The 15,957-nt window shown below is 43.4% G+C and overlaps 1 protein-coding gene across 1 annotated transcript in view; it reads left to right on the top strand.

Annotated features, from left to right (window-relative positions):
* COX7A2 (cytochrome c oxidase subunit 7A2) overlaps positions 1-12,823 on the top strand; it is a 29,239-nt gene extending 16,416 nt beyond the window's left edge. The window contains exons 3-4 of the mRNA XM_082249670.1: positions 3,884-3,968; positions 12,617-12,823. Coding sequence (XP_082105796.1) covers positions 3,884-3,968; positions 12,617-12,672 — 141 coding nt within the window. The 3' untranslated portion in view covers positions 12,673-12,823. The remainder of the gene's footprint in view (positions 1-3,883; positions 3,969-12,616) is intronic.
* The last annotated feature ends 3,134 nt before the right edge of the window (positions 12,824-15,957 follow it).

Here is a 15,957-nt window from a genome sequence, read left to right as displayed (position 1 = left end):
CCAATGACTCCCTTCTCAGAGTAGGAGGAAGATTAGGGGCCTTCCTCCCACTGTGGAAGAAGATTACTTCCAGCCCTTTTATTCTGGACCTAGTAGGCCAAGGACACAGGCTGGAGTTCTGTCTTCAACCTCCAGAAAGGATCCTGATCACAAATCTTCCCAGGGATCCAGTCAAGGCCTCCGCCTTGAGTTTTCAGTTAGGGGACCTATTAGATCAAAAAGTAATTATCCCAGTCCCCAGAGAAGAACAAGGAACAGGGTTTTATTCTCACATCTTTGTGATTCAAAAACCCTCAGGAAGTCATCGACTGATCCTGAACTTGCGCAATCTGAACCTTTCAATAGCATACAAACGCTTTCGCATGGAATCAATATACTCCATAGGGAACCTACTGTTCCCAGGGTGTTTCATGGCAACCCTAGATTTGAAAGATGCGTATTTTCACATCCCAATACACAAATCCTATCAAAAATTCCTGAGGCTAGCAGTAAAGATAGGACCGGAAGTCAAGCACTTCCAGTTCAGGGCACTGCCCTTCGGGCTGTCCTCAGCCCCACGGATTTTTACCAAAGTCCTAGGGGGAGCACTAGCCCCTCTAAGGCTAAAAGCTATCATGATCACCCCCTACCTGGACGACATCTTGGTAGTGGCAGAATCATACCAGAAACTGGAAGCCGACCTCCTCATAGTTCAGGAATTCTTAACTTCCCTAGGCTGGATAATCAACAGACAAGTCTTGCCTGGTACCCTCACAAAGAGTGACCTACCTGGGTTACGAAATCTCCTCACGGGATCAGATGATCTTCCTCCCTCAGTGCAAGATGGAGAAAATGAACCTGATGGTTGCCTCTTTACAGACCAACTTATGGGTCTCTCTGAGGGATGTCACAAGAGTGATAGGCTTGATGACCTCCTGTTTCCCAGCAGTCCCCTGGGCAAGGTTCCAACAACGTCCACTCCAAAAATTCTTTCTACAGAATTGGGATGGGCAGTCAAGTTCCTTGGAACAAAAAGTAAGGATTCCCACCAAGATAAAAAGGACTCTTTGGTGGTGGAGATCCTCTCTTCACCTATCAAGAGGGCTAAACTGGACCATCCAGGTATCACAGAGGATTACCACGGATGCAAGCGCTTCCGGATGGGGAGCATATCTGCAGGACAGATGGGCGCAGGGTACATGGTCCACAGCACAGAGGAAGTCTTCATCAAACCAAAAAGAACTTATGGCGGTCCAAAAGGCCTTGGAGTTTTTTCAGGTAGAGGTAGAAGGAAGCCATCTACAGATCAGGTCAGACAATATAGCAACGGTAGCGTACCTGAACAAGCAGGGAGGTACTCGAAGTCTGGGCCTGCAAACCATTGCACAGAAAATTTTTGTCTGGGCCGAGCGGAACCTAACATCCATTTCGGCCATTCACCTAAAAGGGACGCAGAATTATCTGGCAGACCATCTCAGCCGCCACCAGATGAACCAGGACAATTGGTCCCTCAACCCAGAGGTGTTTCTCAAAATCACAACCTCATGGGGCCTACCGGTAGTGGATCTATTTGCCTCCCAGGCAAACAGGAAAACAGAAAAATTATTTTCCATAACTCAAGGGGATCAGGCGTTAGGCATAGACGCCTTCGCCCACCCCTGGAAAGTCAGACTCTGTTATGCATTTCCTCCGATCAGATTGATCCCACAGGTTCTTCAGAAATTCATCCTAGAAGACACAGAGATGATCCTGATAACCCCATACTGGCCCAAAAGGCCATGGTTTGCACGCCTTCAGGCGTTGGCAGCGCAACCTCCAATGACCTTACCTTGGAGACCAGATCTCTTAACACAAGGTCCGGTGGTCCATCCATTTCTCAGGACCCTAAACCTGACGGCCTGGTATCTGAGGAACAAATACTAGGCTCTCAGGGGTTCTCAGACAGAGTCATCAAAACATTGACCAGCTGTCGAAAGCCGGTCACTAGGAAAATGTATGCTAAAATCTGGAAGAAATTTCATTTTTGGATGATGGAGAATCAGAGACATTCCCCAAATATACCAACTATCTTGGATTTTTTTCAGGAAGGCATAGACAAAGGTCTCTCCTTAGGGACTTTAAAGGTACAGGCTGCCGCCCTTAGTGTCTTTCTTCAGTTTTTCCTTAGAGAAGACCCAAATGTGAATGCCTTTTTCAGAGCAATTGCCCGGACAAAGCCAACTGTGCTTAAAACGTGTCCAGCTTGGAATCTATCCCTGGTACTCCAGGCCTTGGTTACCAGTCCGTTTGAACCCTTGGTAGACCTATCAGTAAAAATGCTCACCCTAAAAACTTTATTTTTAGTAGCTATAACTTCAGCTAGAAGAGTTAGCGAATTACAGGCTCTCTCAATCAGAGAACCTTTTCTTATGATTTTTGATGACAGGATTGTGCTAAAAACAGATCCAGGATTTTTGCCCAAAAGGGTCTCTTCTTTTCATAGGACTCAGGACATAGTCCTTCCTTCCTTTTGCAATTTCCCGAACAACAATAAAGAAAAAGAATTTAGCTGTTTGGATGTCAGAAGAGCCCTCCTGAGATACCTGGAGGTGACTAAAACCTTCAGGAAGACTGATACTTTGTTTTTACAATTTTCCGGCTCCCATAAAGGGGGAAAAAGCTTCTAAGGCAACCTTAGCTAGATGGATCAAACAGGCTATCACAGAAGCCTATATAGTGAAAAAGGTGGCTCCACCTTTCATTACTGCACACTCTACTAGAGCATTGTCCACGTCTTGGGCTGAAAGGGCCGGTGCCTCACCAGACCAAATCTGTAAGGCAGCTACCTGGTCTAACTTTTCGACCTTTGTTAGACATTATCGCCTGGACCTCCTCTCTTCTCAGGAACAGGCGTTTGGTCGAAAGGTGCTCCAGGCAGTAGTCCCTTCCTAGACTGGTAAGTGCTTGCTCATCGTCTCATGGGCTGTCCTGGAAGACGACTTTGAGAAAAGCTGGGTTATACTTACTGATAACTCCTTTTCTAATAGTCTTCCAGGACAGCCGGATTCCCACCCGAACTATCTGGTATTATGTATAATGTATGATATGTGTCTATATATCTATGTATATGTTTTACAGGGTGTCCTGTGGTTCTCATGAAATACTGAAGGTGAGGACTAAGGGACCGCCTTTTATTTTTTTGGAATGTGTTTCCTGTCCCTGGGGGAGGAGCCTAACGTCTCATGGGCTGTCCTGGAAGACTATTAGAAAATGAGTTATCAGTAAGTATAACCCAGCTTTTTTTTTTTTTTAGGTTTTTATCCGATTAGTCGATTAATCGGCCAACTAATCGATTATGAAAATAATCGTTAGTTGCAGCCCTACTGGACATTAAATAAAACACTAAAAACGTGGATTCTAGGATTTTACAGACACAAAACTAGGGCTTTTTTTCGGGGAAACAACGATATTTACTCAAATAATTGCATTTCCATGTTCTGTGTACTGCAGGAGACCAGATAGTGAATGCAGGGTCTTGGGTTTAGTAACACTTTCAGATGTTGTTGCTGTATTATGTTTATAGACCACTCTTGTGCATTTTTTTACTACATTGATAACTTATTTTACTTTTGGCATTCAGTAACACCTAAATGTAATACACAACAAACCATTTATGAAAACCCTGGTAATGGGGACTTTTCTTTTCTCTTGGCTAAGTTTGTTCCCCATTAGTAACTCGTCGGGTATTGCAGCGCTGCAACCTGCATCTTCCTAAAAAAAAAAAAAAAAAAAAAAAAAGTGGACCTAACCATTATCCATTTAGGCACAAGGTGAACATTTGTTTTGATGGTCCTTTATCTAGATCTAATAAATGTGCGAAATAAACTTGTAATCATAATATCAATCGTTATTTTTTTTTTTACAGGAAGATAATGGCATTCCAGTCCATCTAAAAGCAGGCGTTGGTGATGTCTTATTGTACAGAGGGACCATGCTGCTCACAATTATTGGTAACTAAGCAGTTTTCTTTTTTTTTTTTTTTTTTTTTTACGCTTATTTAACCTCTGAGACCTAGACCTATGAAGCCAGGTTACGTGACCTCATTTTTTCATATTTGTTCCCTTACAATTTCATATGTCAATATAGGAGGGATCACTTTAGAAGCTCAAGTTAGTAATGGAGACAGTCATGTGACATAGATGAGACATACTCTGCAAGACCCTCAATGGTTTTAACACAAGATGTGCTATGTTTTCCTCTGGTTGGAGAGGAGGCACTAAAGACCCAAGTAAATCGGGACTAGCGTTTAGTGCTTGATATATCAAGAATACTGGCTGCAGAGCAATCGTGTAAATAGGAGGCACATTGACTAGGTGTGAGGATTGAAAGGGGTTCAATTGCCTACAGGTTTTTTTATTAACCACTTGCAGACTGCCTAACGCAGATCTAGGTCGGCAGTCAGCCCCTCACAGGCAAAGCGACGTAGGTCTATGTCGCTAGCCTGTGAGGGTCTAGTGAGCGAGCGCGCGCACCCCCCCCCGCGTGTGTGACCCGATGTCCGCCGGTCACTCTGCGATCGTCGGGGGAGAGGGAGAAAGTCAGGCGGCTTGTGTAAACAAGCTGCCTGTCATTCTCCCCTGTGTATGAAGGATGATCATACGGTTCTACTATGTAGAACCGTTGATCACTGTTCATACATCTGAAGCCACAGCCAATCACAGTAGAAAGCACGCCCCTAGGGACACACATAGCCCCTCCCTTTCAAAAAAGTTAACCCCTTCACTGCCAGTGTATTTTACAGTAACAGTGCATATGTATAGCACTGATTACTGTAGAAATGTCACTGGTAACCCCAAAAGTGTCAAAAATGTCAGTCAAGGGTCCAATCTGTCCGCTGCAATACCGCAAAAAAAATCGCAGATCGCCGCCATTACGCGTTAAAAAAAAAAAAACAACAAAAATGACAAATCTTTCCCTTTGTTAGTAAACGCGATAACTTTTGCGCAAACCAATCAAAATACGCTTTTTGCGTTTTTTTTTTTTTTTTTTTTTTTAACCAAACATATGTAGCATAAAACAAATTGGCCGAAAATGTTAAATTTTGATTTTTACATTTTTTTGGGGGGGGGGGGAATTTCATATAAAAAAAATGTGAAAAATATTGCTATTTTTGCAAAATTTACGCTCTTTTTTTTTTGTTTATAGCGCATGATCAAAAAATCGCACAGGTGATCAAATACCACCAAAGAAGGCTTTGTTTGTGGGGAAAAAAGGATGCCAAATTCGTTTAGATACAGCGTCGCACGACCACGCAATTGTCCATTAAAGTCACGCAGTGCCGAATCGCAAAATACCCCCTGGTCAGGAAGGGGGTAAAATCTTCCGGGGCTTAAGTGGTTAAAAAAAAAAAGCTCCTTTATTTTTTTTTCAAAGATGAATTGTCCCAACTAAAAAAAAAAAAGAAAATCTGTTAATGCTAGCTGTAGTTCCTCCCCAGGCATTAGCCCACTTTGTAGGTGTTCCTATTGTAGCTAGCACTGAAGACGCCTCCCCCCTCTGTGTGTTTCTGTATTGTGCCTGTGATCATATAATTGTGTTGCACAACTGCTAGGCAATATACTGTGGTGGAAATTAAAAGGGCTTGTACTGAAAAGTACAAGTGCACCGCTCTTTTACATAAGGATTTACCAAGCATTCGGCGATAAAGAAAGGAACAGACGCACTGGGTCATTTCGATGCCATCTGCCAGGTCTCTCTCCATCGGATATGTATGTGTGTGCATTTGTGTAAGAGTAAGTGTGTGTGAGAGTTTGTGTCTCTTAAATGGCTGTGTGAGCTTGTGTCTGTGTGTGTGTTTCAGTGTGTGTCTGTGTGTGAGTGTGTGTGTGTGTCTCCTTCTGTGTTCTGAAGTGTTCTGCCTGAGGGCAGGGCAGAGCAGGTTTATTTACATCAAGTGAACAAAAAGGAAGTTACAGGGAGTGGCTTCACAACCACCAATCACAAAGTACCATGGGCAGGGCTTATGTACAAACACAGCCATGTGCAGAGATGAGCAGAAATGGCTGCCATCTTATCACTAACAAGTCTTTCAATGACAGTTAAAGCAATAATCACTGTGAATATCGATTATCGTTAAAACCGACACTGGGAGACATAATGACTATTTAAACTAAAGAAGAGGTCTATCAAAATTTCCACAACAGCTCCTCCTCTTTGTCATATGCTCCCATGTGTCCCTTGATGAATCTTCTTCTTCCAAAAAAAAACAGAACAGTTCTTCTCACGATAAAAACAATCCATTTCAAAAAGTTTATAAAAAGAAAAAGATAACGGGTAAAAACAATCCACCGAAAGTAAACGACACTTGGGTTCCGTTCTTCGGGAGATGACTTCAGAGGGAGGGCATGAGATGATGGGATGCATTGACCAGCGGTCAGGCTGGAGTCCTTGGCATCGGATGCAGGGGCGGAATCTTGGGGCGTCTCGTCTCAGCAATCAGGACGAGGTCATCTGCTCGATCTTTGGTGACTCGGTTGACCAGAAAACAGGACCATATAGGAGGAATAGAAATAAGAACAACATAAGTATATATACTTCTATTTCCTTCAACCAAGATCCAATGGAGAACAAAAATATCCCCAGAACCTCTCAAAGCATTAAAAGGATTCCAACCCTTGTTAGCTATAGCTCTGGCTCTGCCTTGCAATGAAGTTACCTTATCCATATGGGCTTGGACCTTATCACTGCTATTGCTATGCCAGAACAGCAGGCTTCCCCTACAGAAACCCCCCTTGGAAGCTAACAGAAAATCTAGTACCATTTTCTCCTACAGTAAAAACACCCGGAGTTTCATCGGTGAGATGACTGCTATACCTGTCCCACAGGTTGTAGATCCTACAAATCTAGTTCCAGTGGCAAAACTAAAGTTAAAGCCCAGCCGTGGACTACCTGATTGTCCCCATACCCAAATTGTATTGACCAGAAAAGAACAGGAGCCAGAGCTAACATTAAAACTATAACTGATGTTACCCTCTAGGAATGGGTCATTAAATTCTGTGCACAAGTGTCTCTTGGTTGTCTTCATGATGATACGAATGTCTGCCATTGTTGGGGTGTAATAGCTAGGTGGGAGTTTGGAGCACACCCAGCCATTAGACCTATTTGCCGTCTTGGCCAGCTGAAAATGCATTACCCTTGCTAAAACACACTTGCTAAATATGTAAATAAAAACGATACCCCTCATTATCATTCTTGGATGGAGTTGAGCAGCTTTTTGCAGTGGTTGGCATGGATCCAGAGCCTCAAGGAAGTCGGCGTTGTCAGCTGAACCTGGTAATTCCTCCGCTCCAATCCCGTCCCTTGACGTTTACTCAGTCACCTGCTTGGACAGAATGTACACCGGTTATCGTGTCAGGGTCCGGGATAGACTCCCGAACCCTATGATGGACCTTTTGGAGCTCCCTTTGCCAGGACTGCACCCACCCCGTCAGCTGAGAATGTAAAAATGACAGCTGCTGAGGAAAGCACAATCCAGGCTCTGGTTGACTCCCAAACAAAACTTTGTAGGGTGATAACCCATGGGGCATTCCTGTTGGGGTAAAGAGCAATGAGAAAACATTCGAGCCGTGGCTCTTTCTATTCAGCCGTTCAACCTTACCGCTAATCCCTGAAGCGCCGTACATACCTCTGCTAAGATCTGACCAGTGAAGTGTGATCCACGATCTGACTCGATCGTTCCAGGCAGCCCCCTTGCGACAAACTATCTCAGACAGGATCTTTTTCGTAGTGGCAGTGGCAATGGCATTGTGCACAGACCAAGCCTCTGGACACCCAGAAAACATATCCGGACAGACCAAGACACGCTCGTTCCCAGGCAAAGTGATATAGTCTATCTGAATGCGCTAAAAGGGATATTCCGGTTTGGGTGGGTGCCTTCTCGGCTGCGGTAGTAAAGCCAGGGCCAATCCAATGCTCCTCCACCTATGCACACATAACCATCTTTGACTGGTGCCCAAGGTAATGAGTCGAGTGGGCCATCATTGGAAAAAGGGATCTGGGTAAACACCATTTACCATCAAGACCCCAGATGTCATCTGGACCCTGTGTAGCCCCCAAAACCATCCATCTCCTCTTTTCCTGCACTTCCGCTTGGGACTGCAGCTTCTTAACACATCAGAGGGGATGGCTAGCATTAGGGTCTCTGTCACCGGGCTCAGAGCACCTTCCTTAGCAGCTCTATCTGCCAAGGCATTTCCATCGGCTTCCATAGTCGTCTCAGTAGTATGAGCCTTCACCTTCAGAATGGTTATCACGTGTGGCAAGCAAAAGGCAATGAACAGCTCTATTAACCCCGCACGTTTCACCGACCTCCCCAAACTAGTCAAGAACCCTCTTGCCTTCCAGACAGGACCACAATCATGTGCCAGTCCAAAAAGCGTATCTCGAATCTGTATAGAAATTGATCCCCTGATCTCTATGTCTTACCATCTGGGGTGTAGTACCTGGAACCATCGACAAAAAGGTTAGCAACTGGAATGAGGGTCTCATTCACTGGACTGACAGCCGCTGATTGCCACTCCATCAAAGAAAGACAATCATGTTGTCCCTACTAAAGTTGGAAATTGAGAGAGGGAGAGAGAGAGAAAAAGAGAAAGAAAGCGAGATAAAGTTTTGAAAATTACCATTTTTCTGCACTGCCTTCTCCCCCCTTCTCTTCATCCTTAACAGGAAGAAGAGACGCAGGGTTCCAAAATAGTGCATCGTTTTAAGGTTACGAGGACTTTGGGGGTCCTTCAATGTCTGCATTCTCTGAGTGGTTAGATGTTGGGTACCTAGAGAAATGCAATGACCTAAAAAAAAACAAGCTTCTCCTTGCAAAGCTGGCCTAGCCTGCAATGGAGAGGTTCAGTCACTGACACTGTCTGGCCTGTGAGACCTACAGTGGGAGTTGTCTTCCCTGGAAGGGGAACCTTGCCTCTAGGTTTTTGAGATCTTAAAACCGTGTTGGCTGCATCGGTGTCAGAGAGGCAAGGGAGGGGATATTTTAATTCCTCTAGGATGTGAGCTGACACCGGTTTATCAATGCCCTATGATAAGTCAGTCGTTTCTGACCATACCTACCTTGAATTTTCCGGATCCTCCGGAATAAATTGCCACTTACCCCACGGACCAGCCGGGTTGGTAGGACAATTATGCCTGATGTACCCTGACTTTCCGCATCCATAGCAGACCTGTTAAAAGAACTTCTAGTTTGCCAAAGAGTTAGAAGGAAAGGGTTCAGCTGTTACGACAGGCTGTTGAGAGATAGAGACACTGTGAGGTGGGAGGGCATTACCAGTACCAAAGTCTGCACCGTGAACTGAAGAAAACTGAGATTAAAGTACAGAGACAGTGACAGGTTCAGTGTCAGCGGATCTGGCTCGTCTTATTAAAGTTAGCCCAGGAAGAGCTTCCTCCACTTCTCTCACCAGATCGCTGGACTCGGCTATCTCATCAGGCCAAGTGTACATAATGCGGTTCTTCCGGACTGAACCCGCCTCATGCACGCCTTGCTGATTGACCATAATAGATTTCTGAAGCCACAATTGCGCTACACTTAGCATCTCTGTTGCCTGGAGCCTAGTTCTGAATTCAATAATGAACTCCTCCCATCTCCAGACATCAAAAACACCTTCCAAAGGGATGTACCAACTGTTTCCCTTGGTTATTCCCCTTCCTGAATGGTCTCATGGCCCGAGCCCCAAACTCAGACTTCATGTACCGCGAAAGTTGTTTGGCTAGCCTGGGCGACCTGCGTTACCCCCCCCATTGCATGGATAAACCATTAACCATGCCGATTCGAATCGCTTCCTTGCACCTGGTTTAGGAGCAACACTGCTAGGTGCCAACTTTGACAGTGTTGGCCTGCTTCCGGACTCCGGTTAATTTACACGGCCCTACGCCGGTCAGCTAGAAGACCTCAACCCGGTGGCTTCGTACGGCTATACAGCTCATCAACCCCCACTCGCTCCCCAGCTCCGATTATTATACACGGCCAAATGTGGGGCGGGTTTCGGTATCTACTCCTCACACGTTGAAGGCTGAAACAAGCGTGTCGCGATCGCCCGTTTCACGTAGACTGCTCAAAGTACACACGTTCGTTTCGACCTAACCCGTGCAGCCAAACAACCCCGAAAGTACAATGAAAGTCCTCCCTATACAAACCTTGGCTTCAGTCTATTCCTTGATGTTGCATTAAAAAATTTTAATTAAGATGCCGGTTACTGATTGCACACTGGAAGATATAACTTCTCTACCTAAAATCCAACCTGCAGTACCGAAAACCACCTCTGTGAGAAACCACCGCTCAATACAAAACAACCCTGAAAAAAACTGAATCCAATATCAGTCACTCCACAATGTACTCTTATCATTGGAAAAAACTTAGTTACAACAAAAATGAGACAAAATACACCACAAAAACAGCTTAACCAGAAACTTACAAAACAGAAAAATAGTTACCCCTGAAAAACAGACACAAACAAAAACTGATGGGTTGGATATGTATATATCTGTGCTAAATATGAACAAAAAGATGAACAAAGCTAGCTAGAAAAACAACTGCCTAGATGCCAGATTTCAATTAAAATGAAAAAACATTACTTTTAAACTGAAATACAGCGCAAAAATAACATCACAAAGTTGCCATTTAAAACTACCAAAAAAGAGAATGTTTTAAAGCTCAAAATAGCATTTCAGCCACATGGGTCTCAACTCCATTTAACAAAATGGCTGCCAAGCACATGGTCCACACAAAAGAAATTACATCATAACCACATGGACAAAATGGCTGCAATCCAAGCACATGGTCCACACAAGAGTTGCACAAAACAAAGAGTTTGAGCAACCATGTGCTTCTTTGTACACAACAACAAAAGACAGGAAAAACGGGTTTTACAGCTGTATTTCAGAGACAATAGCTATCCTGGTGGAAATGCTGGTTTTGGGGCTGCACAATACAATCTGCTACTTAAAAACAGAAACTCAGTCCAAAACTGTCTGCTATATGCTCAATTCAAACATCAGAGTCCAAAGCAAAAACCCAGTTTCACTAATAAACGAGTTCCCGCCAAAAACCAATCCAGCACACACACCAACCAATCTGCCGCCCAAACCAACAATCGATCGATAATAATATATTGTTATCTCATCGAACGAAGCTGATATTACAACAGAGAATGTTACAAGGCAATATTTAACACATATATCACAACCCCAGGATGTATTAACTGAGAAACTAACAGACCTGATCCCTAGCCACAAATATTAATACAAATAACCCCATCGTTGTATAAAAGAGCGAACGCTGCAAATGAAAAGGTTCTTTTGCTAAGCTTTGTTTCTAACTTCCACAGCAGACAAAGTAAGCCTTGGTTTAAAACAACAAATTTTCAAAAACTGAAATGAAGTCTTACCACAAAAGCTGGCTTTTTTGTTGTAACAAACTGGACTCACTTCCCTCCTGTTTTCCGCTGTGAAGCTAGGAACGATGTGTTAGGGCTACCCGGCTCGCCATACTGTGGTGGAAATTAAAAGGGCTTGTACTGAAAAGTACAAGTGCACCGCTCTTTTACATAAGGATTTACCAAGCATTCGGCGATAAAGAAAGGAACAGACGCGCTGGGTCATTTCGATGCCATCTGCCAGGTCTCTCTCCATTGGATATGTATGTGTGTGCATTTGTGTAAGAGTAAGTGTTTGTGTGTGAGAGTTTATGTGTCTCTTAAATGGCTGTGTGAGCGTGTGTGTGTGTGTGTGTGTGTGTGTGTGTGTGTGTCTCCTTCTGTGTTCTGAAGTGTTCTGCCTGAGGGCAGGGCAGAGCAGGTTTATTTACATCAAGTGAACAAAAGAAGTTACAGGGAGTGGCTTCACAACCACCAATCACAAAGTACAATGGGCAGGGCTTATGTACAAACACAGCCATGTGCAGAGATGAGCAGAAATGGCTGCCATCTTATCACTAACAAGTCTTTCAATGACAGTTGAAGCAATAATCACTGTGAATATCGATTATCGGTAAAACCGACACTGGGAGACATAATGACTATTTAAACTAAAGAAGATGTCTATCAAAATTTCCACAACATATACTAACGTGCACCAAGTCATATCAAAATCACATTCAGGTGCTTTCTGCAGGCATATTTCTGTAAAGACCTCTATTAAATGTTGTCTGATTTCTGCTGAACCAGACTAAATTCCTTCTGTGGGTGGAGCCAGGCGAACAATTTTGGCAGAACAGCACCTGAATAGATGCCGTCATTGTTCAATTAATCTGACAGCTACAATTGCCAGCTGTCAGAATAAAAAGGCTGGCAGGGGAGATTTGTCCATCCATGATGTTTTGCATGGAGAGGAGGTTCCACTGATTTTTTTCTTGTTTGTTCCATTGGGCTGTACAAGAGAAATCTCAGTGTTTAAAATTACCAGCTTTAGATGATTTAGCATAACCTACTACTGCAGTGGTCCTTAGGTGGCAAAAACTCCCAGAAGTTTCTATGTAGTACCAAGGAGCTACGTCTCCACTCCTTCCTCCTGTGCAACTGATAACAGGTCAAAGCTGTCCTATATTCCTAAATGAATCTAAACGTTAATTTTATCACCTTTTTTTGTTTTTCAGGAATCGGTTATAGTTTATTTGAAATCGGCAGAGCTTCATTCCCTCAAAAGAAATAATTCCATGTTATATTTGAACTCATTTTGGCTTCAATGTGATGCATCAGGGATTGTTCTTTCCTTGTCATAAAGATGTGTTTAAACTGTGGGAACAATATTTATTAAAATGTACTGTATAAACTGCTAGAAATAAAGCTGTTTTGCATTACTATTCTTAGTGTTGCTTTTGTTTTCAGTAATCTGTATAGTAGGTAGATTATGCACTTTTTTTCAAATTCTTTTACAATACATGGTAAGGATAGGGTCCTATCCACTATACTCCCTGTCAGAACAATAGAAAAGTTAATAAAATAAAGATAATTTTTAAATAAAATATATTCATGTTGATTGCTAGTTAGCGGCATGTGTCTGCTTTAAAAGGAGTATGTCCATTAGCGCTGTCATAAAGCTTAGGTCGCTCAGCAATCGAAATTACATTTTCAAAAGAATTACTATGCCTTTCAGAAAATACCTTGGAGTGTTTTCTAAAATGGGGTCATCTTGTGGGTGTTTCCACTGTCGTGGTGCTCCAGGGCCTCCAAACTGTGATAGGAAATTTGATGTGTCGTTTATGACCCTGAAACACGTGAAGGTCCTCTTTGGATTTTGGGACCCATTATGCATCTAGGCTGTAAAAATGTCTCCCAAAGCTGGTACTGTATTTCCATAATGGGGAGAAGTAGCAGTATATGTTTGAGTGTAGCAAGTATGCTTATGATGTATGTGAGAAATGTCTTAAAATGACAACTTTTGTTAGAAAAAAAATATTACAACTTGGAAAAACTCGCCCTGCTTCTTACTAAATAACTTTGGCTGTCTACTTTCCAAAAACTGGTTATCTTAGGGCCTCCATTAGACCAGTATATCATTACTGATCATTTTTCAAATATACAGTAAACCATAGTTTGTAGACTCTAACTTTCACATAAACTAAAGAATATTTACTAATTTTGGTTATTGTTACCAAATGTAGCAGAATACATTTTGACCTAAATTATGAAGAAATTGTTTTTCATATTTTTTTGCAAAATTTTAGAACCGCAAACTAAAACATGTTGTTTTTTTTTTTTTTTTTTTTAATTTAAAGATTTTTTTGTTTCGAATAGAAAAAAAGTAGTGATTAAATGCCACCAAAAGAAAGCTCTGTCTCAAAAAAAAAAACCTTTTCATTTCAGTACAGTGTTGCATGACTAAGTAATTATCTTTCAAAATGTGATATGGTTTTTGTCAGGTTATGTCTCCACCTAGGGGGGACTATGGCAAACAACAATTGTGGGCCACCATAGGATAACAAATTTTACTCGGCATGCCTTAGTTTGTTGTAGGATGCATGTTTTTAGCTGAGGAAGATCTAACCATTTAATTTTTTTTTTTTTTTCTTCAATAAAGACTCCTACTACATTGGGTCTCTATATGCCGCTATCTGGATTAGTCTTCTCATTAGCCTCGCCTTTGGAGTGCCATGCTGGATGTGCGGGCCAGCCTGGACTCTGCATTTTGGTGCTTTCCAGACCTGCGTGTACTGATAGGTTAGCCACAGCGTATGATCCAGAGCCGTGGCATGCCTCAGTGCTTTACCCTGTCTCTGAACAATTCCTTTGTGAGTAGGTCATGCACCTCAGATGCTTGGGTGTAGGTGGTTTCCAGGGGCCACAAGCTTAAGTTTTACTCCCAGCCCCTTCCCAGGTTCGTTACTTCTAAACTACCTGTTTCACCGCACAGATTAACCTCTTGCTGACGCGCTCACAAGAGATGTACTGCAAGCGGGCAGCACAGCCAGGTACTACGACCCGTACCATACATCACGGTGTACTTCCTGGTTTGGTAGTACACGTGCGTGCATCCCCTGCTTACCCGTGCTGTGACTAGACACTGCATGAGTTTGTCAGCAGGTTTCCGCAAACGATTCATGTCTGAAATCTGCTGATCAGCTGTGGCCAATCACAGCACAAAGTTCTGTGTTGGCAAACACATAGAACTCTGTCAAGAATAATAAACCATAAAAGTGAAGTCAGCGCCTTAAAATAAAATACTTAATCAGCAGCTTGCAAACAATGTGAATATACAAACATAAAAAACGTGAAAAAATAGGTTGCAGCACTAAAACATAAAATTAGTGAACATATAGTGCATACGATCAAAAATAATGAACTCAGTCCATAAAACTGCAAAAAAAGTCCATATGGATAAATCCGACCACCACCCCCCTCAGCACAAAGCCTCCCTCCAAAGCGCCCCGTAGGACAGTGACCACTTAGCTCCCAACATCCCACAAATTAAAAAGATACTGGCTTCTACAAAGGGGCCAAACAAGGCATCTGGGACCCTTGGCACCCCGCTAGAGATGTGGATAAATCACTCCAGGTGCCCACATTAGTGTTAGGCAAGTTAGTGGAGCCAGGTGGTGGAAATTTTTTTTTTTACTATTGTACTACACAATCTAGCACAGGCAAACTCATTACATTTGCAACCTGCATTTGGGGTGTCATTAAGTTAACATTGACACCCACGGCAGATTGCAACTGCAGTGCGTTTTGAAGAATGCGGTGCAGGAAACGCACATATTTGGATTTGTGGGCTTTTGTTCTTTTCTCAGGAAAGTCCCACAAAAAGCAGGACAGTTGGGAAGTACTTTTGATTGATTTGTATTAAAAGGGGGAGATTTGTACTGGGAAGGGGGAATTTAGGTGGGAGGATTTATGAGAGAACTGCACAGTAGACTGATGCTGGCATGGGGGATTGGGGGGGGTAGGATTTGTTGGGAAGGAGTATTTAGGGGGTGGAAAAATAATTGTGCTGGGTAGGGGGATTTGGGGGGAGAGAATTTGTGCTTTTGAGCTATAAATGGGGAAAAGATTTACTCTGGGAGATCTGCTCTAGAAGAGTGATTGGGTTTGTTTTTTTTTTGCCGGGAGAAGAAATGTGGGGGGATTTGTTGCGCTGGGAAGGGGGATTGGTGGGAAAGAGGATTTGTGCTGGGGGTATCTGGAGAGGGGGGTATTGGGTGGGAGAGCATTTGTACTTGGGGGGGGGGGGGGGGGGGGGTTGTGCTGGGAGGGAGGATTTTGGGGGGTGGAAGAGGATTTATTCTGAGGGGTATTGGGGGGGGGGGGGAGGATTGGTGTTGGGAGGGGAATTGAGGGGTGTGGGGATAAGTGCCAGGACAGGGGGATTGTGCTGGGTCGGATTGTGCTGGGTCTGGGGAGGTAGAAGTGGGGGAGCATACAAATTAGTGCTGGAGGGCAGGGAGTGGGGATTTTTGCTAAAAGGGTGAAGTTGGGGGGGGGGGGGGGGATTATTTTGTAC

This window comes from Pelophylax lessonae, assembly GCF_965119305.1.
Source record: "Pelophylax lessonae genome assembly, chromosome: 3".
Taxonomy (NCBI): Eukaryota; Metazoa; Chordata; class Amphibia; order Anura; family Ranidae; genus Pelophylax; species Pelophylax lessonae.
The sequence above is the reverse complement of the archived record's forward strand: the minus strand, read 5'-3'. Positions and strand labels throughout refer to the sequence as shown.